Genomic DNA, 18919 nt, shown 5'->3' on the forward strand with positions numbered 1-18919 from the left:
ATCACCGGCCTCATCCTCCTTCTTTGCGTCTTCCATCTCCTCGACAGCTTCATCAGCATCATTTACATTTAATCCTGGGCACGATTGCATGTGTGCTGAGAAACTTCTTTGGTTGTTTAAGAAATTTAAGAAAATTTATAGAAACTTCGAGAAATTCAAGAAAATAATTTATTGAAAATAGGCCCTGGCCCATATAGTGATATTTCTCGCATTTATGCGGCGGAAATTTACCACTTCTGGATACACCTCACTTTTCGGTTCGTCAACGTCCTCCAAAGTCAAATCACTGGGCATCTACCATCCGTGGAATTTCGTGTTTCGGGCTCTTTAAATAAAACAACAATTTTAATTTATATAACAAAAAACTAGAATTAAGATACACTCTTACTTTGGCTCTAGTTCTTTTAGCAACAGCGAGAGACTCAACAGATGGTGTCCCATCTGATTTTAAAATTTACAAGATTAGTCTTAGAATCGTTTGGTTGGTCCTGCTCTCGAGCTGATTCGGTGCTGTTGCTGAGTTTGAAAATAGCTTGCAGCAAATTATTTCTTTCTTCTGCGTGGGCCTTTTCCATTGCCACTTTTTCTTTTTTTTGTGGTTTCGAGATCCGATTGCTTATTTTTTTTACAATGGATACAAGTTTTCCGACGACGGCAACCGTGTTATGGCCAGTCCTTGATGCCTGGCCAATAATTGCCGATGCAATCGAATTAAAGATGCCGTTGGATTCTATTTCCCGCATAAGCCAATCCCATTGTTTATCCTTAAACAAAAAACAACAACAAAATCAGGCACTGCAAATTACTTCGTCGTTTGTGGGCAGGAAAAAGCTACTTTCCTACGGATTATAAAATACAAAGCACTCTGACAAGATGTTAAGTTGAAACACTGAAGTAAAAGTTACAAGGTAGGTCGATAGAAATGGATGAATTTTTAGCTGTAGAAACAATCTGAAAATCTGTTTTTTCTCATCTAAGTTGAGAATTTTAGGCTGTTCTTTGAGTGAGTCGGTATCACATAAAAAAATAGAATTCTGGTAAACTCTAGGATGAACTTGACATAAGTCAATCTATTTAGCGTATGTCTAGTTTCTTTCTATATTTTTAAATGTAAAAGTTTCTAATTGACTGTCGGCTACAATGTATGAAGGCGAAAACATTATTCCTAATTTAATTACCCGTGAAATTTAGTACTTCTGTAATATTTCATTGATGTTCAAATTGATAATAAAAATGTTCAAAACATGTATGTTATATCGTATCGTATGCATGATATAAATTGAGTTAAGCAAACTCAAAGCTCCACAGGTTCTCAATTGACCATCGTTCCTACAGCATTTGGGACAAAGTTTCAAGTAGCTGTCAGTACTGATTCGAAAATGGTCTGGCAATACTGTCAAACAGCTGTGAAACTTTAGAGCAGAGGCAAAAAGGTGGAAAAAGGTCAAGAGAACCACTCAAATATAATTAAATTACCGCGAATTATCGACGATAATTTTGGTGAATTATGGTGAATACACAAGTAGATACAAGTTTCGAATTATCGCGTCTGGTTTTTTTGTTGACGACCTTGTAGGATGGGTCGATTTGGGCCCATACTAATAAATTGCATGTAAAACACTTGTTTCACTTCGAAGTAGTTGAATCACTGGCAAGCCTTTTTTTCTTCATCAAAAATAGCAGAGCACCTTTTATTAGTTGAAACGGTAAACTCATTTTTTGCGGAATGCAGAATGTGCATTAACTATTGTCGAAATCCTCTAAAAATTATTATCAATTATCGAAAATAGGTAATACAAAACGAGCAACACAACGACGTTGCAAGAAATAAGAAATTCATCAAACGAAGAACAGAAAAAATTGACCGCCATAGATAGTATTTCTTCTTCTGTTGTGTGTGTTTTTTTTAAAGATTATTTCTAACTCACCATGTTAATGCGACGAACTAGCAGTTGAAACTAAAATTAAATTATAAGTCTTAATCAACGATTGATATCTCTAAATGAGTAAAGTGCGACTGTTACGCTTCAAATGATGAAGACAGTGATAAAATTATTAGCTAAGAGTATCTCGGTACAGTGTAAAACTTATCGTGATAGGGTTAAAGTCGTTAAAGTTTCTAGTACCTGTTTTTTTATCAAATATGTTCGCACACATTGCAGTGTAGTGTAGAGCAGTGTAAAATCAATTTCTTAGCTAGAAACATTGGTTCTTCAGTATCTTTAATTCGAATGAGAACATTGCAGTCGGACTTCCAAGTGGGAGGGTGTATTGTATTATACTTAACAGGCACACGATATTGGCTTAATGAGAAAATAATAACAAATTATGCTTGCATAAAACGTTCAGTTTATCCCACTTGAAGCTCGTTCGAACTGGTGGGTTCTTAGAGAGACTTTCAGAAAGTTTTTAGAATTCTTAACATGTTTTGGACAGATTTCCATTCTTTGTTAGGGTCACCATTTTGTAATAACCAAGTTTCTACCATTTAAAAAATGTCTTTGAACATGGTTATCCACGCCATTAGTCGTATAAATTTATCCGTCAGAGAGAGCTTTTTTCTCCTTTGCTGCGATCTGTCAGTTTTTCTATTTTGCGATTTAGTATGGAAATGAAAACTAAAATTGAGATATCTTTGCTGTTTTAAGTGGTTTTTCATATTTTTTTGGACCAAAATGTTTTAAAGTGTGTTTGGAATCGATTGACATTAACAAAATAATAAAATAGAAAAAAATATTTTAACACAATCTGTTAATGTCAATCGATTCCAAACACACTTTAAAACATTTTGGTCCAAAAAAATATGAAAAACCACTTAAAACAGCAAAGATACCTCAATTTTAGTTTTCATTTATTGTCAAAATAAGAATTCAGAAAGATATAAGATATGTTAAGTTCATAGTGAGAAAAAATTGGGAGAACGAGAATTGGCACACGCAAAGGTTCGGCTGAATCAAGAATTTGAATACTTTGGGCTACTTATAGGTTTTTATCAATAATGTCAAATACAACATTGCTTGATTCATCATCGATAATCATTATGTCTGCTTTAAAGGGCAAATATAGTTGGTTCACGATATCGTTCTCCAAATTGAATTTTTGGCGGTTAGTTTTTCAACATGTTGTAAAACGAATTATCTCACACAGAGGACTACGAATATCACTCATCGTACACGCGCGCATTTTTGACATAAAAATATAGAATCAGCTGATTCCTCATTTAATCATTTTTTTTCTTTGTTTTGTAAACAATTTATTCTCGGTATACACCGTATATACCCAATTTTATTAAGCACTTTTTACCCACTAAAATAGAGCACCAACCATGAATATTATGGTAAGCTTAGAAGATGCTTTCGGATCACGGTGTTTTTGCTATAGGTTTAATAAGCCAATGATATTAATCTTTTCTGTAGTTGAAAAATGTTTGCAATGCAGCTCTCTGCGAACTGCCTCTGTATTTGAGTAATCTTAAAATAATCCATAATCGCTTCCACACTACATGCTGCTTCAATCTAATTAAATTATTAATTTCTTGTTTTATTTGCCAGTTGCGATTTCACGTCTTACGCCAATCAAAGAGTGTGATAGAAAGGACTAGAAGTAATGCGCTGTATTCTTCAATTTCCAATGAACAGCATAAAGGAGCTTACTACTTTCGTAAATATGCGATCCGTTTAGCTTATACATCACTTGGCGTCGGCGTCACATACGATGCGTTTAACGCATTTCAAACAATTAGTAGTATCAATCGCTTCGTGAGGTCTCTAAATATCGCAGTAAGAAATTCGTTTGACTATTCGTACAATCTGTACGGGCTGTCAGAAGAGTCTCCGGGCTACGATGAGGTTCGAGTCTATATACTCTGTTGTTTGAAAGTGAAACTATAACAATGTCTCGTTTTCAAGATTATCAAAGTCATCCACTTAAGATGCGCAAATCGAATATTGGAAGGTTGTATGAAAAATGGTGGACTTTATATCAAAATTGGACAAGGTGTATCGGCAATCAATCACATATTACCAAAGGAATACACCAATACATTGAAGAAGTTAGAGGTTCGATAATTTTCGTCTTGAACACAAATCATAAATTACAATAATCCAATTCAATAACAGAATCAGTGCCTTGAACGCAAGCCAGATGAAGTGAAACAACTGTTTATGGCTGACTTTGGTCAACTACCCGAGGAAGTGTTCTCCGAGTTTGATTACAAACCTATAGCTGCTGCTAGTCTTGCCCAAGTTTTCAAAGCAAAAACAAAAGACGGACAAGATGTTGCAGTGAAAGTTCAGTACATCGATTTAAAGAAACGTTTTTCTGGTGACTGCGGTACAATTATGTTTCTACTCACTTTGGCGAAGAAAGTGCACAAAAATTTTGATTTTACTTGGACACTGAAGGAGCTTCGGACTGATCTAGAGCAAGTACGTAGATGAACTCTTCCACTTGTAGCGATTGACTCATGAGTTCCTACGAATTCCTCACTCAATGAAATATGTTCTCTTCTCAATGAACGATAGTCAAAAGGCTTTGAATAACATTTCTTTCAATCCATAGGAGCTCGATTTTATAAATGAAGGAAAAAATGCCGAACGATGTTCTAGAGACCTGCAACACTTGGATTACCTTTATGTACCGAAAGTTTTATGGGAATACACCAATTCGGTAATTCTGTTTGATCTACATTACTATGCGCAATTGGTAACCATTGAAACTATTTTACAGCGAATTCTGACAGCCGAATGGATTGACGGCTACAAAATAACGGACATTGAGTCCATACGTAGTGACAGATTTCCGATTAAAGAAGTCGACAAAAAACTGTTCAACATTTTCGCGGAACAAATTTTTAACTCTGGCTTTGTGCACGCGGACCCCCACCCAGGAAATGTATTTTTGCGCAAAAATAAAAAGGGAAAACTGCAAATTGTACTGCTGGATCATGGATTGTATGAACATATGCCACAGAAACTTCGTCGGTCCTTGTGTCAATTTTGGGAAGCAATCGTATTGAAGGATAGAGTTAAGATGCAAAAGTATGCCAATGAACTTAATGTGCAAGGTAAACCGAGATTATTTGCTTTTCTGGGATCGTCTGAACGAAATGCCTTTTCTGTTTTCGAATGTAAAGATTATGAAAAATTGGCTGAAATTCTATTGCAACGTCCAGTAGAATTCAATACCAGACAAGTTTCAACTGCATTGACTGACAAAGAACTTGCTTATCTACAAGAAATGGCTAAGAAGCAATTCGACATAGTTCTGAAAACGTTGAGACAAATGCCGAAAAATATGCTATTCGTGGTGAGGTAAGTCGAAAGTGTTTTTTTTTTCTTCAATCCTTACGTGTCAGATGGGATCGATTCACGATGTTTGCTAATTCCAGGAACCTAAACACCGTACGTGCAATAGCTCGAAATCATGGTGATCCGCTGGACCGGCCGAAACATATGGCTCGATACGCTCAATATTGCTTGTACAAACACGACAGAGGATTATTTTCATACTTCAAATGGATCTTACGGCGATTTCAATTCGAATTTCATTTGTTTCGAAGCAGCATGCAATTTTGGTTCATCGAATGTTACTTGAAGCTGTTCAATCGCGATAAGTCGAACGAAATTCTTAATATGATGAATGCTGGACTGGATGATGCGTAAAATAAAGGAACAGCACGGGTGTTTTTTTGTCAACGAAACCATTTTTCATTCAATGAAACTACAATATTCTTATTCAATTTCCATGAATCCATCGGCATTGGTCAAATGAACTCTTTCGCTTTTCGTATCCGTTGCTACGATATAGTTGGGCCCGATAAGGCACGACTTCAAAATCGATCCGGACTTAATGACAACATTGTCACACACAATACAACTTTCGAGGACGACCCTGAAATCACGAAAATGGAAGTAAGCTCGAGGAATGAAAGTGAGTCAATCTGAACTGACCTCTCCTCAATGACGACTCCGTTCATCAAAACACTGTCCGATATTCGAACTTTTTCAATTATTTGACAATTGCGTCCTAGAACCGAATTCTTCAATGAAGTCTTCTCCGCAATTACCGTACCATCACCGACAGCACATTCGACAATTTGTGTTGATTTAATGGTAGCGTTCGGTGAAATTAACGATAGACCTTTACCATCGAACAGTTGAGTCCATATTTTGATAATCTTTAAAGAAATGAAAATTTCAGCTCAAGTGGTTCGTCGTTTAGCGTTATGCGGCGTTGTCATTACAGACCTTTTGGTTGATTGCATAGTAATTCTGTGTAGTGTTCACCCGTGTACCGAACATATCGGATGGTAGTTTAGATGCAAAACATCTAATCGTATCACCATTGTATGCACGTTTGCTTGGTGTATCGGTATACAGAGTAGTGTTGTCGACTTTTTCTTCTAGTTCAGATCGTGTAAAACACTGTAAGGTGAAATGAACACAAAATGAGTAAAAATGCAAAGTTAACCAGGGGCGAATCGGGGAGGATTTGTTGCCATCCATCTCCACTTACATTAAAAATTTCATCCACCTTCATGTTGGCGTTAATAACCGATGTCAGTTTGTCATGTTCTCCGAGAACACTTGCACGTGAACTTTGCTTTTTCACAATGTACGGTAAGAGTTCACCTTTGAGCGTTGAAAATCCGTCAGTCTGTAAAGCAATTAGTGTTTTGTAATCTGGTACATCATACAGCTCATACCATTTTCGTTCTATACCTGAATCAGAAAGTCAACAACCCACTTCTTCAATATGTAAACATGAGCGTCACACAGCCGAGTATGGATACAAACTTGTTCCTTATTACGTAACAAATGTCCAGACAAAGACAGAGTCTCCTCGTAGTCACTAGTCGATGACAAGAGTAACAGTCTTCCGGACGGTTCATGTATTCCGATGAGGTCGCGTTCTGGCAAATTCAAATTGATCGTACGTGACGAAGTGATTGTAAATAGAGAACTTAAGTACCTGGAATCAGTTTCGTTTTCGGACCAGGCACGACAACGTCTCCTTCTAATCCACCCTTTACCATCAATGCAGTCACTGATGCATTATGATTTCGAAACAAATCAAATAGGTTGAATAGATTGCAATTGGTTATGGTGTCGCACGATACAACCAACAGATCGTGTTTTAGCCTGAAATCGTTGAGATATCATCTTGATTATCTTCTCGCATTCTGCTGAGTATGATCACTTACTTGTCCCGAATGTGTTTCAACGAATCGGCCGTTCCAAAATCTTGATCCGATGGAATCGTTTGAAAATCTAATTTGATGTTAAGTGGAATCTTATCCAAAGCCTGTTGGATTTCGTGCTTTTGACCTTCTTGCACAATTACGATTGCATCTGAAATTTTTTGGATTTTTTTTATAAGAAGAATTTAGCTAAAGAATTGCTTCGTTCGTAGTTTTTCACTTAGTTTGCAGTGGAAGTGGATTAAATTTGAGATCTAGTACCTCCAAATCCGTGTCTTGATAACATTTGCAGAGGATAAAATATCATTGGATATGGTCCTACGGGAAGCAAACACTTCGGCCGTCCGCCAGCAATTTCGGTCATTCTACTCCCGCGGCCACCAGCCAAAACGATAGCTTGTAATTCGACGTAGACCATTTTAAAAATTTAACAAAATTTCTAATTTTAAAATCAATTTGCATCAGCACACACAACTGTTTTGGTAAATGTCAACACACCGTACACTCTACTCCACGGTGGTCAAGTGTCAAAATTGTCAAAAAGAAATGTTAGGAGCAATCGGTAAAGTAAGGTTTGTGCGGTGTGAGTTTTTTGAAAACAACTAGGGTTTTACTGCTGACAGATTTGACCGTAATTCTTGAATTTCAACAGTCGTTGAAAATGATGAATTGGGAATGGTAACTGTTTCGAATAGGAATAAATTTCCGAAATATTACCGATTTCAATAGAAATGTCTTTAGTTAACTTCATGCATGCGAAAACTATAGAGTGTTATGATGAAAGAGAAGAAGATATTTTGACAAGTACCCCAAGGCAAGTTAAAATAAACTGGTCTTCTGTCCTCTCGCTCTTAACGTACCACGTTGATAGAGAAGCAAATACTTTGACAAGTACCCCAAGGCAAGTTATAATAACTAGTCTTCGGTTTTCTCGCTCTGATCATAACAGTCTATTGTGCGGTTGCTCCGGTTGCTCTACTTTGCCGTTTGTGGCGGTTCATATCGTTCGTTTTGTGACATCTTGTATAATGCGCGTTCTTTCATTATTATTTGCCAATGAATGTTTTGCCGGATTATAAACAAAATTATTGAATCAATTGTGTATTAAGTGAGGATCCAAAGAGTGAACTATTATTTTTAAAATTGCGTTCATCTTCGTTCGGTTGCAAATATGAAACTTGTAAGGTACAGTGCATCCAATAGTCTGCATTAAACAAACAAAACTCGCAATCGTTTAGACGTTACCTAACCTAAAAACGTTTAACTTCCAGATTTCTTATGAAATTGAGCCATGAAACGGTCACAATTGAATTGAAAAATGGTACACAAGTACACGGTACAATAACCGGTGTCGATGTTGCCATGAATACGCATCTGAAAGCCGTTAAAATGACCATCAAGAATCGGGATCCAGTGCAGCTGGAAAGTTTGAGCATTCGTGGTAACAATATTCGGTACTACATTCTGCCCGACAGTTTACCATTGGAAACACTGCTGATCGATGACACACCAAAGTCAAAAGCTAAAAAGAAAGATGCAGCTCGTGCCGGTGCACAGAGAGGTGGACGAGGTCGCGGAACGAGGGGCGGACGTGGTGGTCCACGCGGAAGAGGAGGAAGAGGCGGAATGGGTGGTATGGGCAGCGGACGAGGACATGGTGGACCGAGACGTTAAGAAATTCTTATTCCAACACTTGAAAGTTCTTTACAGACTTTAATGGATATGTGAAAGTGAAGTTGAATTATATTTTGAATCAAAATGCTAATTTTTCATGATTCAGAAGTGTATTCGTATAAAAATACAGCAAACAAGAAAAAAAATTGGTAAAAAATATTGAAAGTCTTTGATTTCATTGCAATCGTCTGCTAAGTCGAAGATATTTTAGTTATTGGATTGAACAGAAATCGCCTTAAATGTTAACAAAATGCTAGAATAGTAGAAATAGTAGAAATTGGTTCGGTAATGTGACTCTCATTTGGATGTATTTGATCGAACGTCTGATTTGAAAAGCTTGTGCCGAACGGAATATTACATTTTCTATACCTTCCATCAATGTTTCCAAATACAAATTTTGTTAGAATCTTCAAAGTTTGTTCTGTTTATCGAAACAGATAAGACGTTTTTCAAATTTCGAGAAGAAGTTACTTCAAGTTTAAATTGGAGAAGAAAATCCCAACCTTTGGTTTTATGAACGACTCTTTACAATAAACAAAATATCTTTAATCCAAAATCAAATTGAATTCCTTGAGAAATAAATTTAGAGGCCAGCAAAGCTGCTCACAGAACCTTAAAAATTTTTACAACTAATGGTGGCTTAAGACAAGACAGAATCAGTGTGCCATCATTTAACACAAAGTCCACAAACGACCAAATCAAACTTTCTTCTATTTCTTTCTCTTTCGACGACGACAACTCAACAAACACCACATTCTCTGACTCATATGTATTTCATCTAATGACATCCTTCCACACAATTTTCGACATTCATAATACGTTGTAATCTACGCTCCATAGATCATCACATACACACCATATATTAAGAAGCATGCAAACACAAGGCTGGCAGTCAAGGCGAATGACTTGGAGTTTTCCTTGTGTAAATCGGCTAGCAGATCCTTGTTGGTGCTCAAAAGTTTTTTGATTTCGTTGATTTCGGTTTCCATTATTTTACGCTTATCGTCCATAAGATTTGGAGACTTCAAACTGGTCTCCAGTAGTTCGATTCTCAGCATGAGTTGTTCAATGGTATCATTCGCATTTGAAATCTGAGTTGAAGTTCGGTGGTAAATTCGGTTTTATTGAGAAAAATGGTGAAACTTTACTTGTTCTTGAATGGGACAATTCTTCTTGGAAAACATTTTCTTTTCTAATTGAACTGAATTGGTGCTTGGAATGTTTTATTGTCGAAATGTTGCCAGAAGTAATTGGTTTTCATACAATACACATTACAGTCACTTTTTGTTTTGTTGAAAGTAAGATGTTTACGTTGCGAGTTGAGAGAGCAGGTAGTGTACGTCAAGATTTTTGTTTTGTCTTCTTCTTCTTCTTCTTCTAACATTTTAAGAAATTATGAGCGCACATACAGTTAACCTGTTACGGACGGCTATAGTCTGTACCTATCAATTACATGCTCTGCCTAATACGGTCGGTCGTCTTGTATAATAAGAAAATAGATCAAAAATGAAGTAATAGAGTTAATGCTGGTATGCTCGCTGTCTGTTTTGCTTTGAAACAAAATCCAAAAAACATCACTCATTATGCACTTCAACGAAACTCTCAAAACTCGTTTGTTCGATCATCAGTGGTGGATACATGGTGGATGACTTTTGCAGAGAAAAGCTAATCAGTTTTACCATTTCTCTGTACGAAATTAAAAACACAGAACACTGTTGACTTGCCATTGTCTTTATCAGTGCCGCTTTTAGCTTCAGTTTTGTAAAGGTACTGAATGAACCAGTTCATTTGGATAGTGGATTTGCTGAACATAGAATTCTTAGTATTATGCAAAACATTCTCTTTTAAGTCAATAAAAAATCCACTAGGAGAGCCCAAGACTAGTAACTTCAATAACTATCAAAGTTTTAATGATTTAAATGTAGTGCTCGGAATCAGAGCACTGCCCTACGGCTTGTTTGATTTTAGCAATAAACACGATTGAAGCGAGCAGTTCGCTGGTCATCTTGAAATTTTGAGTTGTTGACGGGCTCTACGCGGCCTCTACCGGTGGTTTGACCATATTATATACATCCGTATACGTACCTTTTTTCGCTCTTCACTTTTCTTATTACTTTTTCGTCTTCTTCTTCATCTATCACAGATTTTTCAAAACTATGAACATTCCATACAGTTTGGTGTAATGTTTCGAAATGATGGGAACAGACACATAGAATAAGTAATCTGTGGTAAATTGCCACTAGTACTGCATGAGAAATTGTACGAATTAGGGAATAGTGATAAGGTACACAGACTGAAAATCAGGAAATCAGTTCGAAGTTCTTTTGTCAGTTGATGCAAATTATCACTCGCTCCGCTCACGTCTTTATTTTTTCTTCGTTTTGTTTAGCACGTTTTCACGTTTCAACTTTAGTTTATATCTTCAGAAACTAAGAAACTCATTGAACTAAATCGGACCTAACTTTTCATTCGTGTAAGAGCATTTAGTTTTTTTTTTTAAATCTCCGACCATAGACCGCTGAAAGAGCTACTCCGGCGCTGCCATAACGACAGTTTGTGTATTCGAATAAAAAATCTCACAACCTCTACAGTATTCTCATTTTATTTTTATTGATACTGAGGCTCACATTTAACTTAAACCTTAACTGTATTGAGAAGAAACTACCTTAATTAATGTACAATTTTCTTCTGTATTTTAAGATGATTTTAGCAATCGAAAAATCGTTCATCTCATTTCGTTTCTCATTTTTACGAACCATATTTTTTGTTGTCGTGAGAATTAAGTCCATTTTACGTCTGTGTCAATTTTACATGTACGTAAAATTAAATCTGGAAGAGAAAAGTAAACGAAAAACGTTTAGTGAGTTGCATTACAATTTATCCACTATCACTACACAAACAGTCACCACTACTACGATCTTCTACTCCAATTATAATTACAAATTACAGAAACGGACATCACTTTTCAATTCCACTTAAAAGACCCGACAGAAATGTTGGAGCGAAACATACCTTTAAAAATGCATCCAACAAAATCGTTTTTCTAATGAAACTGCGATATATTCACTCATCCGTGAATTACAGCTTCCATCGTCGTGATTATTGTTTAATGTTCTTATTGCAATGTGTTGCAGTATTTTGTAAAAACAATAGAGTGAAGAAGAGGATTTACCAACATTTATTTAGTTTTTACCATTAATCTTCAAATGGCTCCGCTTTTTTTAAATTACTTTTTATAAACGGTTAATCAAGTGAATAAAGATCTCTAGCTAGAGTTCGCTTATACATCAAACAGTTATAGTAAAACGAAGGGAGTGTACACAAATTACGAAGTTTCGCGTAAAGAAAAGAAGTGACATTTGTTGCGATTCACTTGCCGTTTACAGAAGGTTAAGAACAATTTAACAATTTGATTTTACCAAAATAAATTTTTGACTAGCAATCACAGACAACAATTTTTTTTACAAAATATTGTTATCTACGCAGAAGATAAAACGAAGTGGCAGATAAATTACAAATTTTCGAGACAATAAACGTAGAATATTCTGTTGCTTGTCAGTATATCAATCCGTTTCTCCAAGCTTCCTCAGAAAAACTCTCATTTTAAGCTTTCAAAATTAAATAATTTACTCGCAATAGATCATTTTCATGACCTTGTAAACGTCAGACACGATCCCAACTGTCAGACATGTCGAAAAATATCGAATGAATTGAACGAACGATTGTCATATAAAAATCAGTAAATTGAACGCAGTTAACGTCAACTGATTGAGGTTAAGGACTACTTGACGAAAAATTAAGTGGGGTTACGTTGACAAGTACCGTATAATGAAAATAATCTATTCTTCGGTTAGTTCTATCGGTTGAAATGTAAAGCGAATAACTATGAAGCGAACATACTCTACATACTAGTCTACGTAAGCAAATTTAGTAGGTCAAAAAATTATAGAACAAATGAAGAGTAAAGTTTGACAGACTGAAATAGAAGTTCAGACTGAAATAGAAGTTTTCCTAACCCGGATGAAAGACATTTTTTTAGCGAATATGAAATTTCCAGCAGTACACATTGGCTAAAACGTCCTTTCGCACACGTTAGGAAAAACATTTTCCGTAACTGGTAATGCAAACACGCGACAAAGTCGTGATATTACAGCACTAGTTAGGAAAAAACAATTTTGTTTAACTGAATGTCGTTTTTTTTTTTATTGAACTGTTGCATATTTACACTTCGAAAAGTAAAATGAAAAATGTTTTGTGCACAATTATATCATGAAAACTATTTTTTTCTACAAAATAATCATTCAATAACACTTGTAATCGTACCTGCACAAGGCTTGCGGTAATGAGGATATTATCGGTCCATATCCTTGGGAATTGTCAAACAGTTCAAATAGTGGCGCTGCTACGAGTTTGTAATTTTTTGGCACGGCAAACAGAGCTGCGAAAAAGAACGATGAAAGTTAGCAAATATAAGCGAAATGAATGCATTTTCCTCATGGTTTTTGCAGATATGACAAAAGTTTTATGAAAAAACAAATCTTGGTTTTTCAGACACTCACAAATCTCTCTGTTTGGACAATTTTTCATAAATTTTGTATTTTCAATAATTTTTTTAATTGTTTAAATTTCTTATTCAATAATTATTTGCTGACATTTATGAGTAAAGGTTTGGTTTTTTTACAGAAATTTTAAATTATTATTTAGCGAAGGGAATTAAATGTACAAGTAAAACTCATTAAATTTTGAGCCGAATTATTATCGATTGTTCTATTCATTTTATCGGAGTAATTTCGCGGCAAGAATTTTAGTTGAATTGATTTGAAGAACTGCTATCAGCTGAGCAATTCTTCTCTCAAATATTGTCAAACTTTTATATTAAAAATAGGTTTCACTAAAAAAACGTCTCGTCTGGCAGGAATGCAAACTGTATTAAAGAAATTCCATTCCATCCTATGGATGTTTCCAATAAATTTGTTTTTACTTTTGACACATTAACGCGTTTACTGTCTTTATGTGAACAAAAATTGTATGCAGCTGGTAACTCGGTAATATAAAATCTTTGAAGTACATGCGATGTGTATTGTCACACTTGATCTGTGGTCTCGTGTGACAGCTAAACATCTAGTGCCTCATAAAACAGTTATCACCCTGTTGTCTAAATAATTATTTCATTAAGGTTTAAGGCTTGAGGTTCAATTACAACAATCGATTAATTCTAACTCAAAAAAATGGTTTTTCCATCCTTAATTCCAATTACTAATTAACACGATTCGGTTTAAATTAAGAAGAGAAACTTATCATATCAAGTATAAAATGTTATACAACGGATTGTTCAAAAAAAAACATCAACAAAATTTGTAATAAAATTTGAAAAGAATAAAGATCGATTAAGTTAACAGAATCAAGATTCAATTAGGTAACATTTTTGCTTTAATTTTTTTTTTATTTAATTACACGAGAGTTTCTACGATCGCTCAATACACCCGAACAAGATTAGGTGAGAAACTAAATATTTTATATATTCCATTCAAACTAATCATAATTGTCCATTCATAATTTGAATGATGTGTTTAAGCATAAACTCTCTCTCTTTCAAATGCTGCAAAACCTTTATAAGTTGAACAGACCACCGGATTGTAAGTCGACTACACGACCAAATTTTGGACCTTTTTACATGAAATCGGACTAACTGAGAGTCAAGTAGATATTTCATGTGCGAAAAGCCCAACCTCGGCTATATAGCCGACTTACAATTCGATCCTTTCTGTGGTCAACTTGTAAAGGTGCTACTGATTAAGCTCAAACGGAATAATTTCTTCACATTGACAAAATGACAACAAAGTTTAAGATGGATCGCTAAGTGTCAAAACGCACTTCGCAAATATCTTTTGGCAGAAATGATCGCATGAGAAATCAGAATCGATTCACAATCCAGATTTGCGTGGCAGATAATATCTGAACAAATTATGAATAAGGGATTCATATGCATTTCAAATTGCTCAGATTGGACCATTCAATTATAGATCACTTCGCGAGCTATCAACATCTGGGCCACTTGGTACTTCTATGATAAAAATCCAACTTGACAAGAACACAAAGTTTTCGTCAAGCTAGAGAGAGAAAAAACAAGTGTCCGAGAATGTGACAGTTCCCCGAAGTGACCAATAGATCACAAGTACATTAGAGTGAGGAAATAGCATCAGCCTTCATGGAATTCAAAAGAAAATATTTAGATTCTCACTTAATTTAACATTCTCACCATGTAAACCATTTATATTTATGAGTTTGGTTTTAAAAATTCATTTGTTTGTAATTTTTAGTTTTTTCTTTCTTTTAATTGTTAAAATAATATTAAGATTCTGCATACAAATTCAATTGATTTTTTGACCTACACTCATATACTTTTTGGATGGCACTGAAAATGAAACTGGAAGACGATGGAATTCACTCGAATTAAGATTTTAATTTTTTACTTCAGCCAAGGAAATTGTTAGAGGGATTTCCGTCAAAGTAAGTCGAACAATGGAAAATATAAAAAATGAGAACAATCTGGGAAAATTTGTTTCATTTTCGTATTTGATTTCATTCAATTCATTGTCATAACAGCGATGGGCGATGGATTGGATTAATTGGTTCCAGTTTCTTTATCGTTAGACTTATAATTGCAAGTCAAAATAGTAATTTCTCTAATAGTTATAACGAATTTGTTCAAAACGAAATTGAATTTGTATAGATCAGAATCGGGGCTATTATAATCAATTAACTCCCATTACATATGTATTTACAGAAAGTGATGTCAATTGTATAGCATGTATAACGATCAAAATCACGCTCAATAGCAGCATTTATTTGGCGATTGCAATTTTTCTATCGAAACATTTTTTTCAATTTGTACCAATTTGTTTTGTACGAGTTTAAAGTTTTTCCTTAAAAAAAACTTTCGCTTCATCACTTAACATCACTTTGAGCATAATTGAGATTTCATCTTCACCAAATCTGTCAAATCAATATTAAAATTGGAAAAACCTTTAAAAAGACTATCAACAAAACACTACGATCTTGTGTGGACTTATGAGGACCGGATTTGGAGATTATGCACATGAAAATGAAGTGGATAGAGAAAAGTAGATCGATTTCATGTACATAACTTGAAATTGTGTCCTTATCGACCACTTGCAATCCGAGTATTCTAAGATGATCACATATAAAAGGTTCAACCATTTATCGATAAACAAATGTGAAAATTATCTCATCCATCTTACTAAACTTATTTGAAACAAAAAATTAATTTAAAAAGAAAAATTAAAAGTAAACGAAAAAAATTTACAATTTTCGGTTTGTTCATTCATACCCTTTTCGTGTAGCTGAACCAAAAACATTCGCTTGTGCTCCTTCGGTTTGGTGATGTGTGGTGGAATATACGGATACTGTGGTGGTTCGAAATTCGGACGCCACCAATTGCCAATTGTGTCCTCGACGATCCAATCTTGCTTGACTCCGTCTTGTCTACCTAAAGTCTGTAAGCCTCACTTAATATTAAGCAACTCGGGTTTTGGTTTAATTTTTTTTTTTTTGCGTGTCGTCTTTACTTTAGTTTTTTTGATTATTTTGTCTTTTCCTTGTTAATTCTAATTTTACTAAAATGGACAAAAAAAAATTTAGTTCGTTTACATTCAGATATTAGGTGTAAAACCCGCTGTTTCATATGAATCGATTGAACATGAAGAATTTTTATTTTTACAGATTGTCTTGCGGAAATCAAACAAAATTACAATTTTCTTTTAGCGTCAATTCAAAATCTTGTGTTATAATGTGGTTTTTACAAGCGACTTTGTGCTTACAGCATTTTCTTTAAAAATAATCTGAAGCTTACACACAGTGCAAATTATGCCAACACTACAATGGCGCAAATCATGTGGCCAGATGTAGTGGCTTATAAATTTACATAAAAATTTTCAAAATTCGAAATAAAATTCTCATTTTTTACAGTTCAAAAATATAAATGAAATTTCAACCTAGTCAGTCTCAAAATAACACTGAGTTTCAGTTTCACTGTCAATATCGATGTTTTCTTATAATACAATGAAGAGGTGAACCGCTTGATACAAGCATGTCGTCGATATTAGCATACATTTCAAAATGATTCAACTGCTGCTGTAGCGGAAAAAAGATTTCTTATTCGAAAGAACAGGTCTCTTAAATCATTATAATTTATATGTTAAATAGGAACCGCGATCAGCGTTACAAAGACACTTAGTGTAAAGTTAAGCTCCCTGATTGAATTCCGAGCAAATAGAGATTTAACAAGAATGGTTCTCCTTTCAAACAATATTTAGACCACTTATCAAATCCACATGGCTGAAACGGCTCCAGAGAAGCATAAAATGCATACTTGGTAGACCGAACTTGCGTTCATATAAGTTCTCATAAGTCTTTGGTTTGAAACCTATGCGATATTATCACACCACCCGATAGGGAAAGCATTTTTTTACAACTTTTATTATTAAGTTATCAAAAGACCATAACAAAGACCTGATGTCTATGCCTCCATGACGGAAAATCTAAATTGGTACCAATAAGGAATGAAATTTTTTTTTATTGAATGTTTCGTGCCAGACAATTCAATAATTTGACTTATCATGCATGACAGAACCTTTCAACAATTAAATTATATTTTCAATTGTTCTCTTAGTGTCGTACTAATGCATTCAGTTTGACACCGATTCGAATCGCTTATGAGTCATAAGTTATGACTGAAAGAATAAATGTAGACTAGGTCTAACCGCGTTCACTCTCTTTTAGTGCCACAAAGTCGTCTAACGAAAGCCTTCCATATTGGGTAGAGTGTAATAATGTCACATAGGTTTCAAAGGGTTTTCAGTGTATAGGATTACGAACCATCTTAAGAATGCAACTGAAACCACAAAATGTTGGACTCATAAGCGGTCTAAATGAATTTAGATTAATCTGAGCGGGAAAGAAACTTAATTACATCCGTTTTCTTCATCGTTTCACAGAGAATTATAAAATCGTAAACGTGTGGTCGCGAAATTCTCTAATCGATTGTTACAGACGACTGTGCCGTCGAATACGGAACATTAAAAATATCTCAAATCGACAAGGCAGATTTGTCGTGTAGGTTATACACACACGATAAATAGAGATCGACAAACCGGATAATTTGAACTCACCTCTGTCAATAGGCGTTTTAATCCTTCAACTTCGTCCTCTCCAGCGTTCAATTCTCCACCGGGTAGTTTAAAAAATGTTGTTCCAAGTTGCAGCAACAATACATGTGGCAATCCATGTTCATGTACCAAGAGTACACCTTCAACCGATCGTCTCATTCCAATTCTACAAGTGAATCAAATGTTAATTTTTGTGAAGATTGGAAGCCCACACTTGGACTTTGGGAACAACAACTTCGTTTCAACATGCGGACGATTGTGCTCTAAAAAAAAGACAAAGAGCGTCGTACTCACCGATCAAATTCATCTCTCATGCGTTGGAACCTGGCTGGCACAGACGGGTCTTTCTCGAATAATGGTTCCTTGGTACCGAAGGTGTAATTTGTCAATGGATACCTGATTAAGTTGAAGCAAACATTTAGTTCAGAGTATCACAACAGAGCGGAAAAATGCACTCACAAATTGATCGTCCGATTAATTGTAATTGACTGAGAGCTGCCTTTATTTAGCATGACGGATTTTTCGTGTTGTTTCATCATTTCATCATTATTTGATCGTGGCCAACCGGTACCGGTGGAAGCTTTGTTTTGTATTTGAGAGGTCGCCATTTTCTTACTACAGGGAAAAAAAATGTAAATTGCTTTAACAAAACATCGTTCACCAATGCATATTCACTGCATCTTACTTACTTCGGATATCGTTCTGACGATTAAGTAGCGTCGGTTGTTTACAGTTATGAAATAATTGAAATAATTGGTTTTTGTATTTTTACCGATAAAACTAACGCAATTCGAGACCTCCACAAAACAAACTATTTAGCGCAGAACTCGCAGAAAACTAATTAGAGTATGACGTT

General features: G+C 35.1%; 4 protein-coding genes and 2 long non-coding RNA genes across 7 annotated transcripts; 2 read left to right on the forward strand and 4 right to left on the reverse strand.

The window, feature by feature from the left end:
- Positions 1-186: 186 nt before the first annotated feature.
- Positions 187-2016, reverse strand: LOC119073687. The gene is made up of 3 exons (XR_005087067.1): positions 1929-2016; positions 389-764; positions 187-325 (listed from the first exon to the last, which is right to left on the reverse strand). It is a non-coding gene; the product is annotated as an uncharacterized LOC119073687 (long non-coding RNA).
- Positions 2017-3195: 1179 nt separating this feature from the next.
- LOC119073493 (uncharacterized aarF domain-containing protein kinase 5) lies at positions 3196-5702 on the forward strand. The gene is made up of 8 exons (XM_037179000.1): positions 3196-3337; positions 3552-3848; positions 3909-4058; positions 4119-4427; positions 4561-4668; positions 4729-5065; positions 5135-5312; positions 5390-5702. Exons 1-8 carry the CDS (start codon positions 3326-3328, stop codon positions 5661-5663), a joined length of 1665 nt encoding a protein of 554 aa, XP_037034895.1. The 5' UTR covers positions 3196-3325; the 3' UTR covers positions 5664-5702.
- LOC119073533 (translation initiation factor eIF-2B subunit gamma) lies at positions 5685-7730 on the reverse strand. Its single transcript, XM_037179074.1, has 8 exons — positions 7463-7730; positions 7205-7352; positions 6973-7142; positions 6723-6913; positions 6517-6657; positions 6249-6425; positions 5952-6178; positions 5685-5892 (listed from the first exon to the last, which is right to left on the reverse strand). The coding sequence occupies exons 1-8, from the start codon at positions 7617-7619 to the stop codon at positions 5733-5735; spliced, it is 1371 nt and encodes a 456-aa protein (XP_037034969.1). The 5' UTR covers positions 7620-7730; the 3' UTR covers positions 5685-5732.
- Positions 7731-8211: 481 nt separating this feature from the next.
- Positions 8212-9031, forward strand: LOC119073669 (probable small nuclear ribonucleoprotein Sm D1). The gene is made up of 2 exons (XM_037179274.1): positions 8212-8386; positions 8473-9031. The coding sequence occupies exons 1-2, from the start codon at positions 8373-8375 to the stop codon at positions 8873-8875; spliced, it is 417 nt and encodes a 138-aa protein (XP_037035169.1). The 5' UTR covers positions 8212-8372; the 3' UTR covers positions 8876-9031.
- Positions 9032-9632: 601 nt separating this feature from the next.
- Positions 9633-10243, reverse strand: LOC119073681. Its single transcript, XR_005087062.1, has 2 exons — positions 10024-10243; positions 9633-9966 (listed from the first exon to the last, which is right to left on the reverse strand). It is a non-coding gene; the product is annotated as an uncharacterized LOC119073681 (long non-coding RNA).
- A 1213-nt stretch (positions 10244-11456) lies between these two features.
- Positions 11457-18912, reverse strand: LOC119073608 (cleavage and polyadenylation specificity factor subunit 5). 2 transcript variants are annotated; one of them, XM_037179183.1, is made up of 8 exons: positions 18753-18912; positions 18523-18678; positions 18358-18459; positions 18067-18229; positions 16227-16392; positions 13199-13313; positions 11888-11989; positions 11457-11704 (listed from the first exon to the last, which is right to left on the reverse strand). In XM_037179183.1, the coding sequence occupies exons 2-7, from the start codon at positions 18669-18671 to the stop codon at positions 11890-11892; spliced, it is 795 nt and encodes a 264-aa protein (XP_037035078.1). In that variant the 5' UTR covers positions 18672-18678; positions 18753-18912; the 3' UTR covers positions 11457-11704; positions 11888-11889. The 2 variants fall into 2 exon arrangements, with proteins under 2 accessions (XP_037035078.1, XP_037035079.1); XM_037179184.1 differs by lacking the exon at positions 11888-11989 and having other exon boundaries at positions 11459-11704; positions 18753-18910.
- Positions 18913-18919: the final 7 nt, after the last annotated feature.

Source organism: Bradysia coprophila, unplaced genomic scaffold, assembly GCF_014529535.1.
Source record: "Bradysia coprophila strain Holo2 unplaced genomic scaffold, BU_Bcop_v1 contig_138, whole genome shotgun sequence".
In the NCBI taxonomy this organism is placed as follows: Eukaryota; Metazoa; Arthropoda; class Insecta; order Diptera; family Sciaridae; genus Bradysia; species Bradysia coprophila.

Coding starts and splice junctions, on each gene's coding strand:
- LOC119073493 (XM_037179000.1), top strand. Junction 4,059..4,118: donor ATACATTGAAGAAGTTAGAG/GTTCGATAATTT, acceptor ATTCAATAACAG/AATCAGTGCCTTGAACGCAA. Junction 5,066..5,134: donor CAATGAACTTAATGTGCAAG/GTAAACCGAGAT, acceptor TCGAATGTAAAG/ATTATGAAAAATTGGCTGAA.
- LOC119073533 (XM_037179074.1), bottom strand. CDS start 7,619: ATGGTCTACGTCGAATTACAAGCTATCGTTTTGGCTGGTGGCCGCGGG. Junction 7,353..7,462: donor ATCAAGACACGGATTTGGAG/GTACTAGATCTC, acceptor AAAAAATTTCAG/ATGCAATCGTAATTGTGCAA. Junction 6,914..6,972: donor GAAAACGAAACTGATTCCAG/GTACTTAAGTTC, acceptor TGAATTTGCCAG/AACGCGACCTCATCGGAATA.
- LOC119073608 (XM_037179183.1), bottom strand. CDS start 18,671: ATGGCGACCTCTCAAATACAAAACAAAGCTTCCACCGGTACCGGTTGG. Junction 18,230..18,357: donor ATGAGAGATGAATTTGATCG/GTGAGTACGACG, acceptor ATTCACTTGTAG/AATTGGAATGAGACGATCGG. Junction 11,990..13,198: donor TTACCGCAAGCCTTGTGCAG/GTACGATTACAA, acceptor CATTGCAATAAG/AACATTAAACAATAATCACG.